At 45.7% G+C, this 26,955-nt stretch overlaps 1 protein-coding gene across 1 annotated transcript; it reads right to left on the reverse strand.

The window, feature by feature from the left end:
* Nucleotides 1-664: 664 nt before the first annotated feature.
* Nucleotides 665-26,691, reverse strand: RBP3 (retinol binding protein 3). Its single transcript, XM_083146045.1, has 4 exons — nucleotides 23,630-26,691; nucleotides 16,066-16,256; nucleotides 12,008-12,150; nucleotides 665-1,554 (listed from the first exon to the last, which is right to left on the reverse strand). The coding sequence occupies exons 1-4, from the start codon at nucleotides 26,630-26,632 to the stop codon at nucleotides 1,226-1,228; spliced, it is 3,666 nt and encodes a 1,221-aa protein (XP_083002171.1). The 5' UTR covers nucleotides 26,633-26,691; the 3' UTR covers nucleotides 665-1,225.
* Nucleotides 26,692-26,955: the final 264 nt, after the last annotated feature.

The following is a 26,955-nucleotide window of genomic DNA, read 5'->3' on the forward strand; positions in this document are numbered from 1 at the left end:
TAGGGTAATTAGGCAGGCAATCCACATCCAAGCATGCCTTACCATAGTTTTAGCATTTCCTAATAGCAAAACTGTGGCAAGGCATGATAGGACTTGTAGTTTCACAACAGCAGGAGGGCCATAGGGATGGCCATCGTTGCCTTTGCCATCAATGTTTGCCACCGATGGCAAAAGTGCAATTGGCCATCGATGGTGCATAACTATGCAATGGATGACCATCAATGTTTTTACATATCGATGTTCATCCATTGTCTTTGACTGATTGACCTCTGGGCCATGCTCCTTGTCCCTGACACCTTGGGCGAAAAGCAAAAACGAAACTATGTCAAAACTATGCAATATCGGCCATAAACTAGTAATGTTTTCCAAACATCGCTGGTCGATGGCCATCCCTAGAGGGCCATAGTTTGAAAATGCCTGCTCTAACTTATATGCTTGTTTTAAAAATTGTATAGCCCATTTCTGCTTTATGACTCATATTCCCAGCACTAGCTCATCGTTTTTCCTCAGAATCCCCCGTAGCCTTGATGTAAGGAATAACCGCAGCCCATTCCCCACATTGGGAAAACATTACATGAAGGACAAGAATCACAGATGTATAGAAACTAAACGAGCAATTACTGGAAACATTATTTTATTTGAGGAAAAAAAATGCTTCAGATGAATTAACAGTTTCATTGGTGGGATGTGGTACACAGACAACGCACACAGGAAATATATCTATCAAAGCAGGTACTACTGCCATAGCATAGACAATGACTACAGTGCTGGAGGCACAGGAGCACTGACTGACCACAACATGAATATTACACTACAGGAAATTCCTTGTACAAGGCCAAAATCCATATTGCTTGCTTCTAAGAAAAAATTATATTAATACAAATAAATGTTTCTGACAGGCTTTTATTTGACTGTATAAGGTTTATATTCTAAAACGAGAGTTCTGTTAAATATTGGATGATGCTATGGGCAACCAATAAGATTCGATTTATCTTCTAGAAGGTGCTAAATAAATATGACGGACATTCTGATTGGTTACTATGGGAAACATCCCGTTTAAAAAAGAACTTCCATTTTAGTAAATAAACCCCAATATGTGTTTTGTGTGTGTGTGTGTGTGTGTGTGTATAGTGCATATATACTACCTTTATAGTGTATATGGTGGTTTTAAATGGTTAGATCTTATTTTGATGCACACAGTGCCTCAATATAAAGCAACCATCTCCTAAGCACTGTCCTGTATCTGAGAGGTCAGTATCTGTTTTGCTTGCAGCAGAGCTGTCTCTGAAGGGACCTCCAGGTCCGGAGATATCCCTTTCCCTTCCCATGATGCTCCGGGTTCTGCGCTAGCTGATCGTAGCGTTGGGATGGTGAGGTACAGGTGGGTGTCATCCACGTGGTAGGTCTGGGGAGGATGGCAGCCTCCGCTGGTCTTTTCTCCCACAACGAGCGCCCTTCCCAACCTCTTCATGATGTACACAAACTCTTCTGCTGCTCCCTCGGTCACTGAGCTGGTCAGGAGGATGAGAGGCTTCTTGGAGCCATAAGAAGTGCCTGCAGAAGAGCAGATGTAATAATAAGTAATGTCACAGACACTAGTAGAGTCCTCTTCCCCAATATAGGGACTATGGGGCAGACCTATTAAGCCTGGAGAAGTGATAAAGTGTATGGAGATAAAGTACCAACCAATCAGCTCCTAACAACAGTAAGTTACAGACTGGGGGGGAGATTCTCTAAGCGAAAAATGTGGTAAAAACCCCGTTATCTGGGTTTTTACCGCATTTTGGGATGCTGTAAGCATCCCCCGCCGGGTTACTGCGGCGGGGGGCATCGCCAGAAAAATCTGGCGATGCCCCATAGAAGCCAATGGGCTTCTACCGCAACCCCCGCGCCGACCCCCCGCCGCCCTGCATCGCCCCCTCACCTGTGTCCGGGCAGCACAGAGCTGTGCTGCCCGGACCTGTGACCTCCTCCCTGCACTGATCCTCTTCCGGGTGCAGGGAGGAGGAGAGCCCGGAGCAGCAGCAGCAGCGCCTGTGAGGGAGGGAGGGGAGAGCTGCCGGGACCTGCTGGGACCCAGCGACTCTCACCGCAAAGGACAGCTCTTAATGCAGAAGCTGTCCTTTGCCTTAATTATCGCATATGTTACAACATATGCGATAATTAAATATGCGATGGGCGGCGAAGGGGGGCGGAGATTCTTAGACCCCCCGGGTTTGAAAAATGGCAGATGTGAGGTGATTGGCTAGTGCGTTATCACTAACAATTTTTCCAATACCAATTTAACTAAAAAGCAATAGACTATGGGGTGAATTTATTAAACCGTAAAACAACGAAAATAGGTGATGTTGTCCATAGCAATCAGATTCTGCTAATTATTTCTCTATAGCAATCTAGCAAATATGATACCTTTTAATGGCTAACATTTGCTAGATTGCTATTTTGTTTTTCTCACTGAGGAACAATAAAACTTTTCTTATCAACTGGCTAACACGGTACCAAACTTTTTTCTTTTTATTTCTCTATTGCATTTAAAATATGTACTTATATGTTAGTTGGGTGCCCACTACAGTTAGTACGCTCATACCCCCACTATCCATGTCGGCATGGAGTTCATTTTATATAGTGTGGCGAGCGCAGCGAGCCCGAAGTGTGGCGAGGGGACGCAGAAAACTAAGCAAATAGCTTAGTGGGCGCCCAACTAACATATAAGTACCAAAATGGCAGACAGAATCTGATTGGTTGCGATCAGCAACACCACCTCTCACCTCTTTGCATTTATAGAAGCTGTAGTATATTTACCCCTATGACTCATTTATGTCCCATATACATATCATTAGATTCTGAAGGCTTGGGCTGATATATCAGATGAAAACTGGCCAAATCGGAGGTGTTTGACATCAGATGCGAATTCCAGTGCGCATCGAATCGGAACATGGAGATCTTATGTGCAGCACATGAGGTAAATTGGAATCGGACCATCAGCAGCAAATTGCAAATGTTATATCCCCTGTGATGTATTGCACCTGACTTTCCTTGAATTTCCCCCCCGGGAGTTCAAAGGAGAACAGGTCCAACTTGTGCCTTAGGGCGGGATGTACCAAGCATTTGCAGTACATCCCGCTACACTTGGAATTGATACTAATCTCATATGTACTAACATATGCAAAAAGTATCACAAAGGGCAGCTCCACCCGTGCACCCAGGAGGGGGATATTTCGGTGCTAGGGAGGCGGAGGTCACTAGTCTGGGGAGCACAGCAGGAGGCTGCCCGGATATCAGGAGAGGTAGGCGGCGCACCTAGTGTGGGGTGGCGGGGTCGGTGCAGGGTTGCGGGGAACACGAAAAGAAGCCCATATGCTTCTACGGGGTTACCCCAACTAGACCTGGCGATGCTCCTGTCGGTGGCGTTTAATTCATCCGAAAATGTATCCGCATTTTCTGTTCAGTACATCCCGCCCTTAGACGGACCTGTTTATGGGCACCTTACTAGTGAAATGGGCTCCAAATGGAGCCGGTCCCTGCGATCTGCTTCCACGGGGTTTTGCGCATGTGCGGTCAGCACTGACCCCCAGGTGACCCTGTTGACCACACTGCCCCTCCGACAGCACGATCTGAAGCCCATGGGTCCCTATGTGATACATGCAGGGGGGCACGTAAACAGGTGTTTTCGGCAATTAGCCACAAAATGTAATACCTTTGGAAGGTGAAGAGTGATCGGTGTCTTGTGAAAACATTGATATGGTGCCAGATTATTCATATTAACGCCCTTGATACTATGAATAGATATTTAGGATATACATAGGGTCAAAACAGGAAGGAAAGTATGATATTGGGACTGTGGTGGATATATTTTTAAAGCAGTGACTGATAACCCATTTGTTCAATGAATTTATACTGTTTAGAAACAAATTAACTGAAGAGAAATTGTTGATTTCCCACACGGGCCCTTAAATAGCTATCAGTCGCTAACACACAGTAGCAGTAATAGTAGTACGATATGGTTTAGGGCAGGAATGTCCAAACTATGGCCCTCCAGCTGTTGTGAAACCACCAGTCCCATCATGCCTTGCCACAGTTTTGCGATTAGGGGGCCAGATGCACTAGGCTTCAAAAATGATAAAATGGCTAATAGCTTCCTTGACGGCCTGAGAGAAGGCTCTGGTATAGCGGGACTGCATATTCACACCGTTTATAGTACCTGTAGAACTGCGCCTAACACCCCATTTCCCAAAAGTTGATAAAAATCCTCTCTTTTTTGAGAGTCGGCAAAATGAGTAAGTCCGGCAAAACTGGGGCAGCTGCCAGACTTGAAAGGTATGCCCGGGCACAGGGCGGGAATCCGCCGCAAACCCCAACAACAACCCCACAATCCACACCTACAAAAAATAAAAGCCCAGTTGGGAGTTCAGAAATTACGCTTCAACAGGTATTAGAAGCCATAAATAATAGTGAACTACGTCTGTCTGAGCAAATCGCTACAGTACAAACCGAAATGGCTACTATTAAAACGGAATTAAAAAATACAGTGGCAAGAATCACAGAAACAGAGGCAAGGATATCAACAATAGAGGATGTGAATAATCAATGGGTCAATAAAGTAAAAGACCTATCCCAACAAATGACGGTGATGAAGGCTAAAATAGTGGATATAGAGGGGAGATCCAGGAGAAACAATCTCCGATTTGTGGGGTTGCCGGAGAAACAGGAGGGCTTAGACGCACCGAAATTCATGGTTAAATGGTTATCAGAGAAATTTGGTAAAAATGCATTCACAGACCATTTCGCTGTGGAGAGAGCTCATAGGGTGCCTCTTCGACCTTTGCCACCTGGGGCTCCCCCACGGACATTAATCGTGAAATTCTTAAACTTCCAAGATCGGGATGCGATACTTCGATTAATCCGAGTGGCAGTTTTTCCAGACTTTGCTCTAGAGGTCCAAAAGGACAGAGCCAAATTCAGTGAAATCAAAAAACGATTAAGGGAATGTAACTTTAAATACTCGATGCTGTTTCCCTCAAAGTTACGGATTGTGGCCGACAACGAAACTGTATTCTTTCATACCCCCGATGAAGCGGCAAGATGGCTGGACAATCGGGCTCCAGGGAAGAGGCAGTTGGCAGTGGCTTAGGGGGATGATATATGGATATAATTTAAATAAAAAAAAAAAAAAAAGAGGGAAAAAAAAAAAAATAATAATAAGTCTGCCGGGGAGCTCACCCGCACATTGGTGGCACATTGGTAGCCTCTGGGCGAGTGAGAGGAGTCAATGGCGTCATCTATGTTTGTTTTTTTTTTTTTTATATACATGTATTTTCTTTTTTTTTGGTCTTTTTTTGTTGTTGGTATTTGTTGTGAGATATGCTAAGGGGTATGGTACGGGTGGTTGGGTTCAGGTATGCCTTGGGCAGGATGGTATACAGGGAGGGGGGCGGGCGGTTATCAGAGGGTTTTTTTATGTGTTGTTTAGGATGTATGGTATGCATGATAATTGTACTAAAACAAATTTGTCAAGGTGGAAGCTTAGGAAGATAGAGGCTCTTAAAGGAATAACTTGTGTATATCAATATTCTCACAAGATACATATTGGGTTACCGTATGTAGATAGATGATAAAGGTGTTAGCGTGGAATGTGAGGGGCATCAATGAAAAAGTGAAACGATCTTTAGTGTTAAATCAATTAAAACAGTATGGGGCAGACATTGTCTGCTTAACCGAAACCCATCTGGTCGGGGGGAAATTGATGACCCTTAAGAAGCCCTGGGTAGGACAAACGTATCATGCTCCATTCACCTCCTCTTCGCGTGGGGTATCTGTCCTGGTCAGGAAAACACTAGCATTTAGCTGTAAAAGGGTAAGCATAGACCCCGGCGGAAGATTTATATTTATTGACTGTATAATTAACCTAAGGCCTTTCCTCCTGCTAGCAATATATATTCCTCCCCCATTTTCTTTCGAAGTTTTGATAAAAGCCTCTGACTTTATGATATCTTCACCAGAAGCAAGTATTATAAGCATGGGGGACTTTAATAACACAATAGACCCTATATTGGATAGATGGAGGCAGGGACAGGTGGGCACTGCCCGGAGTAATATGGGGTTTACAAAATTTGTTAAAGATATGGGGTGGTGTGATCCTTGGCGGGAGTACAACCCGAACTCTAGGCAATATTCTTGCTATTCAGCGACACACCAAACCTTTTCCAGAATAGACCTTATGTTGATCTCCAGAAACCTAATGCCCCTAATTAAAAAAATTGAATACAAACCAAGGGGTATATCCGACCACTCGCCTGTATGGTTAGAACTGTTGGACGCAGAGGCACGGGGACAAGGTTTCTGGCGATTTAACGCGGGTTGGCTACGTTATATAGACCAGGAGGGGGAATTGGTAGAGCAATGGAAGGAGTGTTGGGAGATGAATAGGGGGACGGCAAGCCCAGCTACAACATGGGATACGTTCAAGGCCTATATGCGAGGTACATTAAAAAAACGCATATCCAATATTAAAAAACAGAGCAGAAAAAGGGTGGAGTTGAAAGAAAATAAGTATATAGAGGCGGAACGGAAATATTTGGTGGATAGTACCAGGGAAACTCGTGAGGCATGGAAGATTGCCGAAGCTGAATGGCTGGACATAGTGAAGGCAGAAAACTCAAAAATGATGGCCTATAGAGAGCAGAATAAATATCAAAACTCAGACCGTACCGGGAAATATCTTGCCTTTATTGCACGCACTGAATCCCCCCCCAATAATATAAATACGATAAGGGACGAGGCAGGACATCTAGTAACCTCTACTCCACAAATAGGAGAGGAGTTTAGAAAATATTTCAGTCAAATATACGCCAGCAGACTAGCGCGCGATGACCAACAGATTAAGCAGTATCTAGAACAGATTAATCTGCCAATCCTAAATCCAGTAGATAGTCTTGCAATGGAGTCCCCTATTGATATTGAAGAGGTTAAAGGCACAATTAGAGACCTTCCAGGAGGCAAAGTGCCCGGGCTGGATGGAATTCCAGCCGAGATATACAAAAAATTTGAACTAGTCTTGGCCCCTATGTTATACGAAACCCTGAATCAGTGCTTTGCAGGGAATAGCATCCCGGATTCAATGCTCGAAGCTAAAATTGTGGTCCTACTAAAACAGGGTAAAGTGGCGGAAGAAATGGATTCATATAGACCCATTTCTCTTCTAACCACCGAAGCCAAGATCCTGGCCAAAATACTGGCAAATAGATTGAATAAGAACATTCTTAAAATTATTCATACAGACCAAACGGGCTTTATGCCCGGGAAGGCCACCGCCATAAATTTACGCAGATTATTCAGCCATTTGCAGATGATCGGGCCCAGGGATAAAGATCCAGTGGTGATATCGCTGGATGCAGTAAAGGCCTTTGATGCCGTGGAATGGCCCTTTTTATGGGCAACACTGGAGGCATTCGGTATAGGCCCGAACTTCATAAAATGGTTAAAATTATTATATTCTAAACCGATGGCACGGGTATCTGTGAATGGCTGGACCTCTGCACCTTTTCAACTTGCCAGGGGGACAAGACAGGGATGTCCGTTGTCCCCTGTCTTGTTCGCCCTGGCAATTGAACCCTTGGCGTGTCTTTTGAGACAAAACCCTAATGTTAGGGGGCTCGGCACAAAGGATGTGATATCATTATACGCTGACGATGTGCTGATATACTTAACAGATTATAAACACTCTTTGCCAGTGGTCATGGACCTCATCGAAAGTTATGGCGAATATTCAGGTTTTAGTATTAATAAAGCCAAGTCTTCTATCTTCCATGCCTCCGGGAGAGATAATCACTCTCCTCTCCCCCCACTGGCTCTAAAATGGTCCGAAACTTTTAAATACTTGGGGATCTGGGTGAGTAAAGACCCGAAGGAGTATGTTACTTTGAATATTCTGCCAGTAATTAAATAGATGGAGGGTAAATTTAAAACCTGGGGTAGACTGCCAGTAACGGTTTCCGGCAGGGTTGGCCTGGTAAAGATGATCGTTCTGCCAAAACTTTTATATATAATACATCAATCTCCGATATTCTTGCCGCAGTCGCTCTTCCGGAAACTGAATGGTATGCTTTCCTCCTTTGTGTGGAACAACGCCCGCCCGAAAATACTACTGGATAATCTGATGCGTGATAGGGGCAAGGGGGGTCTGGGGTTACCAGACCTTAGGAGATATTATCTAGCCACACAATTAACCCAAATAAGACCCTGGCTGGTGGATGAAGAGGGGAGTGAACTGGTTAGAGAACTGGTGGCATCTACAGGGTGCACCAGCAGCCCGTTGGGCAGACTACTACAGGGCCATACTCAGATAGCAGACCCACCCTTGCTTACCCAAGCCGTCAGGGTATGGAAGGAAGTACACAGGAAGGGAGAAAGTAATATTATCGATGAGGAACACCCGGTGGACGATGGAATAACGTTTACCGAGCTGGCAGAACTCCAGATTAAAAAAGTATGGGTACCCTACGCGATTAGGACCTTAAAACAACTATACAATAGGGAGGGCCTTAAATCCTTCCAACAGCTAGAAGAGGAGTATATGGTTCCCCGGACATACTTCTTCAGGTATCTACAGATTAGACAGGCCCTGGAGGCACAGTTTTCTAATGGTCCCCCAGCGTTCGGTGAATCAACAATTAAGAAAACGATAAAAAGAGGGGACAGAATAAAGCTGGTTTCCAGGGTATATAAAGATCTGGGAGAGATAAAATATATAGACCAGTTGGAAGGGCTAAAAGAGAAATGGGAGGCAGATGTAGGGGCTATTAGCGAGGAAGACTGGAAATCAGCAATGAGAGCAATCACTAGGGCCACAAATGGGATCCGGACGCAGCAGGTTCAACTATTTGTTTTGCACAGATCTTATATGACTTCAGTTAGAATGGCTAAATTTAAGGCGAGAACATCAGAGGAATGCCCGAAGTGCAGGAGGGAACCCGGGACATTTTTTCATCTCATATGGGAGTGCCAAGTGGTCTTTACATTCTGGCAAAAGGTCAGGGATATAATAGAAAGCACGGGTGTCCCGGGTGATATTCTCACGGTCAGAGGGTGTATCTTAAATATTTGGGAGGATAAGGGGGATATAAGGTACAACAAAGATTACATTAATAGTCTGTGCGCTCTGGCCAAAGTAATAGTGGCCAGACATTGGATGGACAGCAGGGCCCCAGAGATTGGCAAATGGTTGGCCCTGGTTAATTATACAGTAACGCAGGAGAAACATATATACTGTACATAAGGTGTAATAACGTATATAAATATACTCAGATGTGGACCCCCTGGTTGACATCTACATATTTTAAAGCTAGTGAGAGATAATTGCTATCAATATTAAACACGTAATGTTAGTTTCACAGATGCACGAATAAGGAATGGTAAAGAATAACATTCAGTAAAAATGAAAAAAAAAAAGGAAAAACTAAGGGGGAGAAAGGTGGGGGAGCATATTTATTATTTTACACTTAGACAGGTCACTAGAAAGAATATACAATTAGAACGATAATCACTTGGTCATTTTATTGGCGAGACTTGATTCGGACAAGCCCATGTAAGAATGCACTAAGAATTCACTATGATAGATAACCACGACCCATTTTTTGGTCTTTTTTTTTTTGAATCTTCACCACTGATGTAATTATCGACACAAATATTGCTGACATTCAGGAGGCATAACATAGGAGGTTCCATATCTATTGTATTAATATATTCCCTTTAATTCATTAGTATAGGTACGAGTCATTGTTGACCCCAGACAACTGGGGTAAAACTTATATAAGGTAGATCAATAGGTACTACATGGTGCTCTTCCTTCTTTCTCTGCGTATCTGACGGTCCCTGCACCCGTTTCCGTTTAGAGTTGTCTTGTCACATAGGTATGCTATTTAGCTAAAGCTGGGTACACATATGTACAATTTCATTTTTCTTGCGACCGTTCGATCGACCGAATACACGTTCGGCCGTCCAAAACATACGACCGTTCTGCGCGTACACATATGTACAATTTTACTTGCGACGTCCGATGTACTCCCGTCCAAACAATCGCAAGAAGAAGAATATGAGAGACCCTGTAACCCTTTGCCTGCTGTTTTAACTAATGTGCTTTTAATGCCTCACTGCCCAACACTTTAGAGGCATCACTTTAAGACATTAATCAATGTTGAAGTTTTAATAGTGTGTTATGGTGCCCTGCAAAGAGCTTCCAGCAAACTCTATTAAAACTTCAACATTGATTAATGTCTTAAAGTGATGCCTCTAAAGTGTTGGGCAGTGAGGCATTAAAAACACATTAGTTAAAACAGCAGGCAAAGGGTTACAGGGTCTCTCATAATGCAGCATACCACCGTGCTTTGTCAAACTGTCAAGCATATCGATCGAACGTGCGTACACACTTCACTTTTGTTCCGATATGGAGCCGTCCTGTCGGATGAAATATTAAGCAGCAAAGAACCTTCGACCGACCGACCGTGGACGGCCAAGAGCGTTTTTGGCCGTTTATCGATCGCACAGCAGCAATTGGGACAGCGTACACACCTATACAATCGAACAACCGTTTACCCCCAGATTGGAAGAACGGCCCGACGATTGTACATATGTGTACCCAGCTTAACCCTGTACAGAGATACCCAGGTCATGACATAGGAGGGTCTACTATAGTGTGCTTTTGTTTCTTCTTAATCTTATCTTGCTATCCTTTACCCATTCTCTTTAATTATGTTGTCCCTCCTTATTGAAAAATTGAGTTACCCGCTTCAAATGAAGCTGAGAGGTAGATGGAACCCAGTTGATTCCTATCGGTACTCCGTCAGTGCCATGAGAATACTCATTTAACGACTATAGTGTGCTTTTGCTTCTTCTTAATCTTATCTTGCTATCCTTTACCCATTCTCTTCAATTATGTTGTCCCTCCTTGTTGAAATATTTAGTTACCCGTCTCAGATGAATCCGAGAGGATGATGAAACCCAATAGACTCCCACTCGTATGCTATCGGTTAATCCCACAGAGAGATATCCAGGTTATTCTACGGGTGTACCTATGAAATAACTAGAGTGTGCTTTTTTTTCTTCTTAATCTTATCTTGCTATCCTTTACCCATTCTATTTTATTGTGTTGTCCCCCCCTTATTGACATATTCTGTTACCATCCCCATAGGAAATTGCGAGGTCGTAGTAAATTAAGTTGAGTCCCGCCAGATCAAGAGGTACAGCACGGGAAACCTCATTACTAAAGTCTCTAAGGAATAAGAAATATTGTCGTGGGTAGGGCAAACAGAGATGGGGACAGTACAATGTATGCATGAATGGTGTTGTTGGTATAGTGTCGATTTGCGACAAGGCAGCAAGAGGGAAACTGAGAAAAAAGGACACAGAAGGAAACCAACGCACTGAAAGTGATATGTTTTTTTTGTATTTGAGTGTGATGTAACGGTATGTTCAATGTAATGTATTGATGTATGAGAAGTGTGTCAAATTGCAAAATCAAATAAAAATGAATTATAAAAAAAAAAAAAATGATAAAATGGAGAGTGATAAACAGCCAACCAATCAGCTCCTGACATTTTTCAAACACAGACTGTGTTTGAAAAATGTCAGGCAAGAGCTGATTGGATGGTTGTTTATCACTCTCCATTTTATCACTTTTGAAGCTTAGTGCATCTGGCCCATTGAATGCTAAAACTATGGCAAGGCATGCTGGGATGTGTAGTTTCACACAGCTGCAGGGCCACATTTTGTCCATGCCTGGTTAGGGACTGCATTGCATCTGTGTGTACTTTAATTTACCCCACAACAAGCTAGGCGTTTTCCCAGAAGTGTATAACAATAACCTTAGCCGTACTTGCCAACTCCCCAGGAAGGTCAGGGAGAGTCCTGAATTTGGGTGGGTTCTCCCAGCCTCTGAACAGAGTTGCTAATACTTTGCTGATTCTGCACTATAAAAGTACATTATACATCACACACAACCTCGGCAACATACCTGCGAGCTGAGACAGGCTCCACACATCAGTAATGGCATTTGCTGTTCGGTTGAAGACTTTATCCAGGAGGACAGGACTTCCCGCATCAAAGAAATATGAACAGAGTCCTGGAATGGAGTTCGTGGGACCTCCAATGTTAAATCTATGGGTAAGAAATAGTTAATTAAGAAATCAATTAATTCATCTTTTCATATAGTGAACTGAATGTGTCCAGGGCTTGCATGTGACAGGAAGAAAGTAAAGCAGTGGTACTGTAACTCTGGAGAAGGAACAAGGTCACCCTCTGAGAAGTACTGAATGGGCACAGCCCACCATCTTGCCCCCTGCAGGTAGGGATGGTCATCATTGCCTTTGCCATCGATGTTTGCCATTGATGGCAAAATTGCAACTGGCCATCGATAGTGTATAACTATGCAATGGATGACCATCAATGTTTTTTACATATCGATGGTAATCCATTCTCTCTGATTGAATGGCCTGTGGGCCAATCAAAATATGGGGGTGGGGCTTCACGGGTGTCGGGGGTGGAGGAAAAAGCAAAACTATTCGTTTAAGCTTGACATCGATGGTGGGAAACCATCTGGTTCTCCCCCATCTATGGCAAAACTATTCAACATCTGCCATAAACCATCGATGCTTTCTAATCATCGATGGTCAATGGCCATCCCTACCTGCAGGTGTAGGTCCCTTCACTGCTCCTATACATCCTCTTTCCCTTGCTCGGATGTTCTGGCTGGTAATATGGCAGCATAGATGGCCTAGATATGATGTGACTGCTGTCTGGGGCCTGTGTTTTCCTCATGAAGCCTATGAGTATTCCTGTATCCCAGCCCTGCTTGGGGTCCCTGAGACCCAAAATGCATATTCAGGCACAGACGGGATTGCCATCACAGCTACAGAACAGGCTTGCCTACCCTCCCGGAATGGCCGGGAGCCTCCCGGAAATTGGGTCCTTCTCCCGGCCCCCGGGAAGGTGGGCAAGTCTCCCGTATTCTGGGATTTGCCCCGCTCGTCCCTTGCCCACTGGTTAAAATTACATGAAATCGCGGGTCCGCGGGGAGGGGGTGGGGCTTAAATTACGCGATCGCGGCATTTCGCTGCATTTAAGCCCCACCCCCTATCCATGGCCCGCAAATCCTGGAGGTTTCCATCATGGGGGGCGGGGCCAAGTGATGTCAGCCTTGCTCCCGCCCCCCTGATGTGTTGCCTCTCCGGGCTTCTCCCGGAGAGGTGAAGATGAAAGTAGGCAAATATGCTACAGAATACTATATTCAAGGCATATTATACACAGCATTATTATATACATATTATTATATACACCGTGCACTCACAAAATATACTTAAGCCTCATGAGTCCCATAGCGGCCAACATTGCAGACAGAAATCACAGAGGAAATGGTGGAGTGGCCATTTTCCTGGTGATTTGGGCATGTGAAATAGAGGGGATACCGAATCTGAAATAGAGATGTCCCTGGGAACAAGGCACAGTCGCCATGTTCCTGTAGACCTGTGAATGTACAGTAGGGTATCCAAACGACAGTGTCTAGGTCAACAATGACTAGGTTGACCACTATTGGTTGACAGTGAATTGGTTGACAAATGGAAAAGGTCAACATGCCAGTGGTCAAAACAGGTAACGGTCGACATGAGTTTTTCATGTTTTTTTTTAACCAACTTGTTCCTACTTCACGATCCCAGTGGGCATAGAGGGAGAATATAATAGAGTGCAGCAAGGCACCGTGCCGCGGACGATCGACGGTGTCCATGTCAGCAGATTTCAACACAGACCCCAAATAAAAGGACCTAGACACTTTCTACCATTGAATCCAGAACCGAACAGTAAACTCTAGCACAAATGAAAGGAGGGAACCCTCATAGGGGTTCTTTCCATTTTATAAAATGCTCCTGGCTAATGCAATCCCTGATTTCTGATCTCAGGGTAACTTGTGAAAAGCTGAGATGACAACTCTGAAGAAAGGCCCTTTAAGAGATTTAACTCCAAAATATGTGAATGCAAGGTAATTAGTTATGCAAGCACATGCTCACTTACAGTAAGTTGTCAGTGGCATTCATTTTTAGATGACAGTTGCACAACTTTGAATACCCATTGCAATCATATGGGGCCATCTAGTGGTTGATTGGTAAACTGCAACAATGGCCTTTCACCACTTGCCATTTGAATGTAATATGCAAAAGCTAGGTTGCTATTTTTTGTGTGAATAAGTCACGTTTTTCCCTTATGGTTACATTTTGATACAACATACAGGGCTAAATGTGATTACATCCGAGATGCCGAAGGTATGGGATTTTGGGACTAATTCAGCATGGATTGCTAATGTGGGTAATTGCGGCGGACTGCGAGGAGAAAGCCGCCACCCAGACTGAAAGAGAACATGCCCCTTGCTAAATTCTGAGAGAATTGCAAATGTATCGCTATCCACTGGCAAATCTACACGCATTTCTGAAACATTGAAAGGACTTTGTCGTCTGTGCGTAGCTCTAACCCTCCCATTATCCTGTGACTGAGACGGGCTGCTCGAGGCCAGTGCTGACGTCAGAGACCCAAACTTAAGACGCCTGGGCAAGTCTGCGTTTTGTCTGACACACCCAGAAAACGGCAGGGTATATACCCCAAAACGCTGGCTTCCTGTCAGTCAAGCTCTGACCACATTGCCTTTATGATACATATTCATTTTCAGTTGCCATTTCCCCTCGCGCATGCGCTACATGGCATTGTACACATGTGCGGTCGTTCAATATTCACTCGATTTACGAATTCTTTAATGAGCGAAATAATTGACAAGATAAACCCTGTACCTCCGCTAACTCAGAGGCTATTACATTAAGGGGGTTATTCTGATTGGTTTGGTAAGGTACGAGGATAGCAGGTTACCGAGCACCAGAGAGAGCCGCCCGCCCCCACCCGCCCAATGACGATTCCCTTCCCATGGACGACCCCACTCCCCACCGCTGTCCGCCCTCGGCCCACCCCAATCCTTGCGAATGGCTCGGCAACTATGCAAGTCGCCCAAGCTGTTCACAAAGAAGACCTGCACACCTGCATAAAATACCATAGAGTCCCAACCATCGGAACAGGGTGACTTTTAAGTCAATTACATACGCGTGCACGCTGGCACAGATATGGGCGGGCATCCAGTGATGTCAGCTGACCACCCCCGCGTCACTGTCTCATTACCATGAGAACACCCAGCGTTCTCATGGGAACGCCCATGGAACGCTGGGCGTTCCTGTATGGTATTGGGGCAGCCCGGCACCCCCGCCCATCTCCACCTCCTGCACGCCGTCATGGGTGCGTGCACTCAGCGAACCGAAAGTTCGCCGTGGTTGACGCACAGGAACAGGACCGAATTAGCCCCGTTCCGAACTGATTAGCATAAGGGCCTTAGTACCAAGGTCAGCACAATGCCCACGGTCATTTTCAAAAAGTTGATAAAAATAAGTTCCCAACAATGCAAAATAAAGCTAAAATATCAGAGATTCCTGCCTTTGTATATTTTTAAGCAGAAGAAAAGCAGAAATAGAAATATACTTTCGGGTGCTTGTGGCCAGTAAATACAGTAATACAGAAAAAATAAGAAAATAGTATTCTCCAAATTCAAATAAAAAAAATATAGAATAGTTTGTGATGCCATACAAAAAATCAGGGCTGTAAAGAGGGGATCGGGCCCAGGTACTTTAGGGGACATGTCCTTATTATGTGGGCGTGGCCACACTCCAAAAATATAAAAAAAGAAAAACATATTATCCCTCAGCCCCATGCCTCTCAGCCACAGACAGATCTGGGGTTGGGAGTGAGGACCAATCAGTGCAATCCCTTCCCACCACACATTATGGAGGACCCCCCCCCCCCCAACTTGGCTGTGTATGGGTATTTCCGAGGACCCTTCAACTTGGCTGTGTATCCCCATTTTCGATACTTGTACAGAAGATGTATCTATAAATGTAAATGTTTTATAATATATTTAATAATCACAATAAAAATGATAAATACCACATTTGGTAAATTTCACACATTGAATGTAATGTCTCTACCTACCTCATGTCCACAATTAAGGCATTTGTGCCCAAAACCTTCTTCCACACATGTTGAACCAACAAATCCGATACTTGGTAAAGAATATCACAGTCAGCAAACATATCAAATCTCAGGTAGCCGATGTTCTTCTCAAACACATCTGTGTGGAAGGAGTACTTGATGAGCTCTTCAAACATCTCAGGCGATGGGATCTGAAACAGCAAATGATATAGGATACGATGGCTTCATGTCTGCTTATTGTTCTCAACTGCCCAGAGGTGGATTTAGACCTCACAGGACGGGTGTGGTATAGGGTTCCGACAGTCGGGATCCCAACACTCATTTTCCTGATGTCGGGATCCCAACTGGCCGGACTCAGACAACATGGTGAGCACAACAAAGCCACGCTGCGGGCACGGTGGCTCGCTACGCTCGCCACCTATTCTATTCTCCCTCTATGGGGGTCGTGTACCCCCACAAGGTCGACACAAGCTTTAGGTTGACATGGTCTAGGTCGACAGTCAAAGGTCAAAAAAATTTTTTATTGTTTTTTGAGCCGATGTGTGCTGACAGGCGGCATTTCATGCCCTACCATTTACTAGGACATGGTGTGAGAATAATATAGTGTGCCGAGCGCAGCCCAGCGAGGCACCGTGCCTGGGCCTTGCGAGGGGACGAGGTGCACTTAAAACTGTGTCCTTGTTGATGGCGTCGACATTCGGGTAAAAAAAACGCGAAAAACCCCATGTCGACCTTTTGACCATGTCGACATAGTGGTGTCAACCTAATGACTGTCGACCATCTTTTAGGTCGACCATACAATCCATACCCCTAGGCAAGTGCCTTGGTTGCCTTGTGGAAAATACACTTCGATACTTGTTTCCTATCTGGGCGCCCATCGCGGGCATCGCGTGTACATCGCATGCCATTATAATGACATGCGATGCGACCGACGCGATTACGGCGATTTTACATAGGGACCAATGTTAAATGTCCCAATTGACCCGCGATGACCACGATTTACCATAGGAAACAATGTTAAATGGATCAATTTCCCCAAATTATCATAGGGAACAATGGGAAATGGGGCAAAAACACCCCTGAACATAAAAATGTCCCCCCAAAAGTAGTTGACGCCACCCCACCATCAACGTGAACCCGAAGCGTGGCGAGCGCAGCGAGCCCGCGAGGGGCGGCGGTACGCGTCCTCCGACCTTTTCATGCCCTACTATCCACTAGGGCGTGGAGTGAGAATAGAATAGTGTGGCGAGCGCAGCGAGCGTAGCGAGCCCCGCGAGGGGACGCGGATACCTTCACAGTTATACGCGTCCCCTCGCGGGCTTCCCAGGTGTCCATGGCGACGCGGACACCTGGGAAGCCCGCCAAGGGACGCGTTTACCTATGAAGGTATCCGCGTCCCCTCGCGGGGCTCGCTGCGCTCGCCACGCTTCGGGCTCGGTGGCTCGCTGCGCTCGCCACACTATTCTATTCTCACTCCACGCCCTAGTGGATAGTAGGGCATGAAAAGGTCGGAGGACGCGTACCGCCGCCCCTCGCGGCCTTGCTGCGCTCGCCACGCTTCGGGTTCACGTTGATGGCGGGGTGGCGTCAACTACTTTTGGGGGGACATTTCAATGTTCAGGGGTGTTTTTGGCCCATTTACTATTGTTCCTATGCTGATTTGGGTAAATTGATCCATTTAACATTGTTTCCTATGGTAAATCGTGGTCATCGCGGGTAAATTGAGGCATTTAACATTGTTCTCTATGGGAAAATCGCGGGCATCGCGTCTGGCCCATCGCACCCGATTTTTTATCGGCCGCGATGCCCGCGATGGCCCCGATTTTACCCCCGATGCCCGCGATTAAAATCGTGGGCGCCCAGATAGGAAACAAGTACCTACACTTCTGTAAAAGGATAGATAGATAGATAGATAGATAGATAGATAGATAGATAGATAGATAGATAGATAGATAGATAGATAGATAGATAGATAGATAGATAGAATATGCATGAAACATTGCAGCACAGCTGTGGCAGACAGGATGGCAGTTTAATTACCTACACAACCCCATAGAAACCAAGACTCTTTTCATTAATCAAAAACTAAATTATAGGCCTGAGGGTAGTACAGAGAAATGTAGGTGGAGTTTGTATGTAATTAAAGGAAAATAAAGGATTAATTGACTGATTAATTGTTTGATTTAATAATTAATGTAATTGATTAATTAAGAAAATGTAATATGGTTGATTCATTGATTTATTAATTCATTTAAATGATTTACTGATTATGGGAAAACTAAAACAGGCTGAATAGCTCTGAAACAACTTTTAATGATCTATTCTGGTTACAAATATATTGCAAATTAGTAATGTACAGAATAACCAAGACAAACGTTTGTCTATGCAAAAAAGAAAATCACCTACAGTATGCCCCCTCAAAAATACAGCCCATAGTGAAAGGAAAAGATGTGCAAGATGGTATTGTCTTTGGGCCCTGTCAAACACACATAGGTAACGTGAACACTCGTAGAGGCTCCTCCTGAATTAGTGACATATTGGCAAATTTGAAGTTTTTTTGGCAGTAAACATTCTCTATAGTATTAACCTTTTGCAGTCCAATTTTTTTTTGCAATTCAAAGAGTCTGCTTTAAATGTTTGAATTAATTGTAATTTTTTTTTATGTAAAAAAAATGGTCTACATTGAATGTTGAACGATGTTAATGTTCTTACTTTAAAGTGGCTCCCCATTGCATCTGCTACTATCGCTATAGCTGTTGAGCCTGACTAGACGTTGGACTTTAAAAGGATTAAAGGTAATGTTTTCTTTAATTTTGTGTATAAAAATACATTTTTAGGTTTCCTTTCTTAAACTTTATGTGATCTGGACCACCATTAGTAGACATACCAGTAGTGCTACCATGGCTGCTATAACCAAAGCACTAGTACTAAGTTGTTGCTCCTGCTCTCTTTTTTATTATCAATATCGACTCATAGGGCGGTATTCAATGAGAATACCTGCGAGGTGCAGCGAATCCATTTTAGGATTCGCTGCACATTCGCCACGTTCCGGAGCCAGCGGGCTCCGGTATTCAACGTGTCAGGGGCTCGCTGCCCCTGACTGGCGAATATGAGCTCCTGCGGCGATTGCCGCAGGGAGCCTGAGGACGGTGGCAGGCAGAGAGATGGAAGTCTATCTGCCTGCCCCAGAATGTTTGTGGGGGTTAGGTGGGCTCCCCGGGTGCCAGGCAGCACAGGCTGCCCCCCGGGGGTGCCAGCAGGGGACCTATATTCACTATACCCGATCGTAATGATCGGGTGCAGTGAATATATGAATATGTAATGAGCGGCTCGGCTCCGGCGCCCCCTGCTGGCTGCTGTGTATTTTTTTAATTAAATATATATTCATGTGCTTACAGCACATGAATAAAAGTAGCATGCCCCTCCTCAGAATAAAATTTCTGATTTTTAGACACCAAATGTAAAAAACAAAACACTTTATTTTAAAAGTTCACATTCCACTTCTCCATAAAAAGATAGCGATTGCTACTCGTGAATCATGGCGAAAAAAACCTTCAAATGTATTCGCCATGTGGTCATTGAATAGGGTGATTCACCGTTTTAGTCAGAAATTCGCCAAACAGCACAAATTCGCCATAAAAACATGGCGAATCAGGCTCATTGAATACCGCCCATAGAGTTATTGATAACAGTGGCACCTACTGAACAATATTTTGTAACAGTGCCATACTTGTTCTGAACTGAGCACACACTTTTTTTGGATGATAATTTACCTAATACTGATATGGTTTGAACCCTCAGAATGGGGCAGCGAGGCAGCGGGGACCTGGGGGGAACTCCGTCACCTGCAAAGATGAGCCTGGTTTCATCTGTAGTGTGCTGAGTGCAGTGAGCCATGTGAGGGGATGCAGCATACTAATACTGCTTTCAGACCGCAAACGGTTCAGTCCCAGTGAGACCCTGCATATGCAATCTGTTCAGATCGCATCAGCGAACCGGCAATATTGCCAGTTCGCTGATGTCATGTGGGGGCGCGGCAGAGCGTCAGAGCGTCATCAGGGGCGGGGGAGGAGGCAGCGCTTAGAGCTGGGGCTGCTCCAAGCACTGCCTCCTCCATAGTGTGAATGGGAAACATTCCTCACTGAAAACAAGCCATCCTCGCCATCAAACCCCCTCGGCAAGGCTCGCCACAAATGCAGAAAGTCCAACGCATGTTGTGGCGAGCAGGGCCGGCAATAGAAATCTTGGGGCCCCATACACTTATATCTCTGGGGCCCCATTCTTCCCCAAATACCCTCACTGTGCCGCGACACTGCACCCCTTTGAGCCTTCATCTCCCAGTCGGTTTAGGCACTAATTGGTGTGGGGTAATAGGATGAGTGGGGACAAGGATCATGTGGTGACAGGTTGTGCGCAAGAAGGTGGGGGTAGCATGTGTGGTTTGACAGGATCAGTGGAGACAAGGAGCATGGGGTGACGGACTGTAAGCAGGAAGGTGAGGTAGCATTTGTGGGGTGTCAGGATGAGTGGGGATAAGAAGCATGGGGTGACAAGCTGTGTGCAGGAAGGTAGGCGTAGCGTGTGTGGGGTGATGGGATGAGTGGGGACAAGGTGTGTGGGGTGACGGGCTGTGAACAAGAAGGTGGGGGTAGCATGTGTGGGGTGTCAGGATGAGTGGGGATAAGGAGCATGGGGTGACAGGCTTTAAGCAAGAAGGTAGGCGTAGCGTGTGTGGGGTGATGGGATGAGTGGGGACAAGGAGTGTGGGGTGACAGGCTGTGAGCAAGATGGTGGGGGTAGCATGTGTGGGGTGACAGGATGTGTGGAGACAAGGAGCGTGGGGTGATAGGCTGTGGCCTGTGCCAGGGATAGAGGACATGGTGGGGAGAGGAATCCCAGATAAAAAATATACTCAATAGAAACAACTGACCCACTCTCTCCGCTGGGGTCTGACAGCTGACAGCAGTCCATCTTTTTCATTGGGCGTGAAGATGTGGGATTCGGGAGGTGAAGCTGCTGGTAGATCACTGGGACTTCATGCTGCCAGTCCATGTGGCACAAGGTACATCCTCCCCCTATTCCGAGTAAGCGTCGGCGACCGCGTCTCAGTGCAGGGGAAGTGGCGGGTATTGCACTCAGAGACAGTCAGTGCAGAGCCCAGGACCCCTTAGCATTAGCAGCCGCATCTCCCTGCTCCAGTCATTACCCCCTGCTGTCTTACACGCTGCACCCCGGTGCTGCACTTCTCTCCTCTGGCGCTCCAGGACAGTCACGGCATGATGATAGCTGTGTGACCCCCGGTGCTGCACTTCTCTCCTCTGGCGCTCCCGGACAGTCATGGCATGGAGGGCAAACCCCTCCATGCCGTGACTATCCAGGAGCGCCAGAGGAGAGAAGTGCAGCACCGGGGGTCACATAGCTATCTTCTTCAGCGGAGAGCAGCGTGAGGGTAAGACAGCAGGGTGTAATGACTGGAGCAGGGAGATGCGGCTGCTAATGCTAAGGGGTCCCGGGCTCTGCACTGACTGTCTCCGTCTCCGAGTGCAATACCCGCCGTATTCCCCTGCACTGAGACGCGGCCGCCGATGCTTACTCGGAATAGGGGGAGGATGTACCTTGTGCCACATGGACTGGCAGCTCTGGGGCCCCCCTGTCGCCGGGCCTGGTGGCGAGCCCCGCCGTTTTATTGGCCACACTCGCCGTTTCCATCTCACTTCAGGGAACAGGCGAGGTGGAAACAGCGAGTGAAGGGGAGTGAGTTGAATACACGGCGAGATATCAGCACTTTTTACTGTCAGAGCTCGCTGTCAGGGCATTGAATATACCCCAAGGTTTATCATGCTCACAGGGACTGATCAAAGGTTCCAGGTGCACCTAGGCTAATACACACGTAGCTCTCATTGTAATGCTGCTAAACAGACATGTATGGGCACTCAGGGACTCACCAGTCATACTGCCATGTGCATGTAATGAAGGTTAAACAACTGGTATGTAGGATCTAATGCTTGTGGTGTGGGAAGGAGACCTTGGCTTTAGGCTGCCCGGCTGGCGCTGTAGCACAATGCACATAAAGTAATGGTTCCAACAGTAACATTGGCACATCCACCTGGCAGTCACCTGTAGAACTTTACCCCCACAGTACATCGGGACGGGTGATAGCTAACAAGCTTGGAATAACTATGGACCTTATTGCTTCATTTTATCTTCTGGCTGTCACCCCCTCCCCCCAGTCTTGTGCCCTAGGCTGCAGCCTAGCCAGCCGATTATTTAATCAGAATCAGGCACTGCTGCACAAGACATTTAAAAGCTAATCCCTGATTTGCGGCTATTGAAGATTTGCACTGCATTAAAGTTGCAAATAAAGCTCATTATGTAGTATCCCCCCCACCCCCCAGGAAGGTGGGCAAGCCTCCCGCAATCCCCCCAAAGGGACCTAATGATGCTAAATACATCATCGTGACCCCACCCCTTTTAAATACCGGCATTTCACAGTGGGAGGTGTGGCCACGATGATGCGATCACAATGGCTACGCCCCACACAAGACTCAGATGTTAAGCTCCTCCTCTGGCCCTGCCCATTTCACATCATGCCTGCTGGCCCCGCCCCATGGCTCCTCTAGCAGTCTGCCCTCTCCCAGAGAGGACAAGCTTAAAGTAGGCAACCCTGAGTATGGGTCTTTAGGGTCAACAGTCTAAATAGGTCATACACTATTGGTCGACAGGCAAAAAAGATCGCCACATGAAAAATGTCAACATGCATTAGGTCGACATCGAAAGGTCATCATGAAAAAGCTTGACATTTGTTTTTATGGTTTTTTTTGTGTCTATGCTACACTTCCGTTGAACAAGAAGTATAACAGCTATAGAGGTCTGATTCAGCTTTGTTAGCAGAGCAAAAAATGCACACAATTGGGCAAAACCATGCTGCACTGCAGGTGGGGCAGATGTAACATGTGCAGAGAGAGTTAGATTTGAGTGGGTTATATTATTTTCTGTGCAGGGTAAATACTGGCTGCATTATTTATACACTGCAATTAGATTTCAGTTTGGGCACATCGCGCTCAAATATAAATCTCTCTCAACATGTTACATCTGCCCCACCTGCAGTGCAGCTAAGAAAGCTGCATCAGGCCCTAGCAAATATACCAGGTGACATTTACAGAATAACTGTACTATGTAAGATATTTTACTAGAACAATTTGATACATGGATGTAATAGAAAAGAAAGTAAGTGAAAAGGGGAAGATATATCACGTTTGTGAAGGTGATAGTGGAAGTTGCACGTAGCAACCAGCTTTTATAGAATGTGCATCCTAAATTAGATTTAGAAGCTGATTGGTATAGGCAAATTTTCTCTTTGGTTCAGATGTATCAAGCTTCAAAAAGAGATACAATGGAGAGTGATAAACAACCAGCCAATCAGCTTCTACCTGACATTTTTCAGACCGAGCCTGTAACATGACAGCTGATTGGCTGGCTGTTTATCATTCTCCAGGTTACCACTTTTTGAATCTTGATACATCTGGCCCTTTAGGTTGGCTACATCTTCCATTATATGTCCTACCTGCATGGGCACAACTCCCGGTATGCGATCCTTTAAATTCTCTGGGATGTAGGCAGCTTTCAGATGGACATCCCCGGATAGTGTCTGAAGATCATGGTTGAGTTTCTCAGCTAGCTCCATTTCAGATTTAATCATTTTATAGTCCACTTTCTCCAGCAGTGAAAGTAGTTTGGAAGCCACCTCTCCCCCTGTTTCTGCAAAAGCATAGTTATCCGCCACCAACTTCCCAACCGTCTGAATGACAGACGGAATCTTGGAGCGCAGTCTAATGATGCGATGGGCAACATTCATAGCCTCGTTTGCTTGAGTGACGACGTGAGGCTCAACGCCTGACACGCTCCACACTTTGCCAGTCACCGAGCTCATCACAACCTGGTTAGGAATTGACACGTACAGGTGACTTTCCCCTACTTTGTACATACCGACGGAAAGGGACACGGCACCAGTCGGCTCGCCAATGATGGTGGCCCTGTTCAGATCTTTCATTGATCTTGTAAACGCCGCAGCTGCTGATCCTGTCATGTGACTGGTCAGAACATAAATGTCCTTAGAAGAGCCATATCTTTGGCCGGCCACTACTGGCAGTGTCCAGATTTCAGTACTAGCTGAAGTGCTACGGTCATACACGGTGTACAGGTGCTGCAGAGGCTCTGCGTCAAAAAAATAGGAACAGAAAATGGGGATCGCAGTGGAATACCCACCAGTGTTGAATCTCATATCAATTATTAAGGACTTTGTGTCAACAAGTTTATTCCAGACCAGACTGACCAGCTGAGGACCAATTGCTTTAATTATCTCTGCATCAGCCATCATGTCAAATCGTAGATAGCCTACATTTTCCGGCAGGACCTCAATTTTAAATAGTGCCTCAATAATGTAGTTTAGTTCTTCGGGAGAGGGGATATTTTCTGGCTTTTCTTCTAAGACCTCCGGTTCGACGTTACTGAAGAAGACATGAAGTCGTTGATCGCCTGAGATCTCCTGAATGTCAGATGTAAGTTGGGAAGCCAAGGATTCCAGATCCACCACTGAACGGTACCCACCTTCAGCCCACTTACTCTGGAGAGTGTGGCTGACTTTGTTTGCCACCTCTGGGATGGCGTAATGGACTTCTAGGAGAAGCCCAGTGCCCTCTACCAATGCGAACACTTCTGGGTGAAACCCAATGATTTCTTTGGCTTTGTCTAAGGCTTCATCTGCTAGGACTATAGCATCTGGAACTACTCCTCCCCCAAGCCAACACTCACCATTGTTATCGATAAAGTTGATTACTGGTACGGTGAGAGCCAAATCACTGCCTTCCAGATTAAATGATCGGGAGTGCATCAGAGTCCCGGATGTGATTTCGCCAATGATTGTTGCCCTGCTCAAGGATTGCATGAGATATGCAAATTCCTCTGCTGCTGCTGCGGTTCTGTGACTGGTCAAAACATAGACCCCTCTTTTAGCGCCATAGGGTTTTCCAAGAAGCTCAGGGAGGCTATAGAACTCTTTGGTAGAGTTCAAAAGCCGATCGTACATAGTGAACATGCGGATCCTAGACTCTGGTTCTTGGAAGTAGGACAGCAGCATAGGAACACCTGCAGATGGCCCACCAGTGTTGTAGCGTAAGTCTATAATGAGATTTTCTGTAGTGGTGAGTGGGTCCCATACTTTGTTTACAATGTAAGGTCCTAATTTGGCAAGAACAGAAACATCGGCAAATTCATCAAAGCGGAAATAGCCAATGCTTCCTGGAAGGATGTCCACTTTGAAGACAGTGTTCACCAAAGCTCGAAGAATGTTTTCATCATCTGGTAAATTCTCAGCAGATGGGTACACTTCTGGTATTGTTGGGGTTTCTGATTTGCCCCGTAATACCAGTCTTGGATCCTCAGTCACCAAGTGGAGCTCATAATTCAATTTGGCAGCAAGATCTTCTTCGGAAACGACTGAGGAATAGTCTATGGTGTTAAGGTGCTTTAGTAAGCTTGGGATCCGGTCGTAGAAAGCGTAGAATTTTCCTAGGATCTCAGTGAGCTGATGTAAGACATTGGGAATTTTAGAACGGACGGACAGAATGGTTAAAGCTTTATTTAGCGCATCCTCTGCATTGACGACCACACAAGGGAAAACTCCGGCCACTTCCCAGCTCTGCCCAGTCAGAGGACTTATAGACCTGGATACCGGAACAGTGATGTAATAATCTGACTGGCCGATCTTTAGCTTCTGGATGTCCAAAGACCCACCTGCAGTTTTCTCTCCAACCAGTATTGCCCTGTTCATGTGCTTTAGAATGTAGGCTGCATCTTCTGCCACACCTTGGGTGAACTTACTTGTCAACACGATCACATCTTTGTCTTTGCCGTACCTTTCTCCTATCAGTGCGGGCAGGGTCCACAGTTCCGTAGTGGTATTGGAGGGCCGGTTGTAAATGGTATCAATGTGGACCACCGGATCACGTTCACATAAATAGGACACGACAAAGGGAATTCCTGAGACCTTACCCTGAGTGCTGAACCTGAAATCGAGGATGAGAGCGGAACTTGACATTAGCTTTTGCCAAATGTTTTTGACCAGGAAGGGTCCGATTTGTTGAACCACATCTTGGCCTATGATGCAGTCAACTCGGAGGTAGCCGATGTTTCCAGGCAAGACCTCGTACTTAATAGCATTATCTACCAAGAACTGCAGAACTTCAGGACTAGGGATGGCTTCCTCCTCTTGCTTCGCCACAGGCGCAGTCGGCTCATAAGACACTATCAGGCGAGGGTCATTTAGGGACCCCTGGACCCCAGCTGTGAATATATTGGCTAACGTCTTGGAATCTGTGACATGTAGGCTCTCCCCACTTTTTATTGCCTGCTCGATAGTTTGTTGCATTCCTACCAGATTCTCCGGAAAGCAGTAATTCTCCAGCAGGACCTGGGCCATGTCCAGCACCAGGGAAGGTTGAAAGACAGGGTTGCTGCAGGCATTGTAAAACAGTAGCATCCATATCAGTGTCTGATAGTGCGGAGACATATCCGACGCAGCTCCCGAGTCACTGGTCCTGTGTCCACTGTGCCGCGTCTGGTGCTGCTTCTCCGACTTACAATGAAAAAGTAAACCAGGGCAGGGAGCAGGGAATTCTCTTTTATCTCTGCTAAACCTTTAAGCACATTAATGAAATTATGGGCATCAGCACAAGGGTAAACACAGCCATGCCTGGAATTTAGGCATCTGTTCCCGTAACATGAATTAATACACACATCACATGTATACTGACAAGTTCTGGGAGTTTATAAAAGTAAAACGCTGAAATGATATTACTTTGGGGATATTTACTAAGATGGGATATCTATTTC

The sequence above is a fragment of the Crinia signifera genome, chromosome 6, assembly GCF_055691185.1.
Source record: "Crinia signifera chromosome 6, ASM5569118v1, whole genome shotgun sequence".
In the NCBI taxonomy this organism is placed as follows: domain Eukaryota; kingdom Metazoa; phylum Chordata; class Amphibia; order Anura; family Myobatrachidae; genus Crinia; species Crinia signifera.

Excerpts from the sequence above, each read along its gene's own strand:
- RBP3 (XM_083146045.1), bottom strand. The coding sequence starts at position 26,632 with ATGTCTCCGCACTATCAGACACTGATATGGATGCTACTGTTTTACAAT. Across the intron at positions 16,257-23,629 it reads CGGGAGTTGTGCCCATGCAG|ATCCCATCGCCTGAGATGTT; the intron begins GTAGGACATATA and ends TTGCTGTTTCAG. Across the intron at positions 1,555-12,007 it reads GAGCCTGTCTCAGCTCGCAG|GCACTTCTTATGGCTCCAAG; the intron begins GTATGTTGCCGA and ends GCTCTTCTGCAG.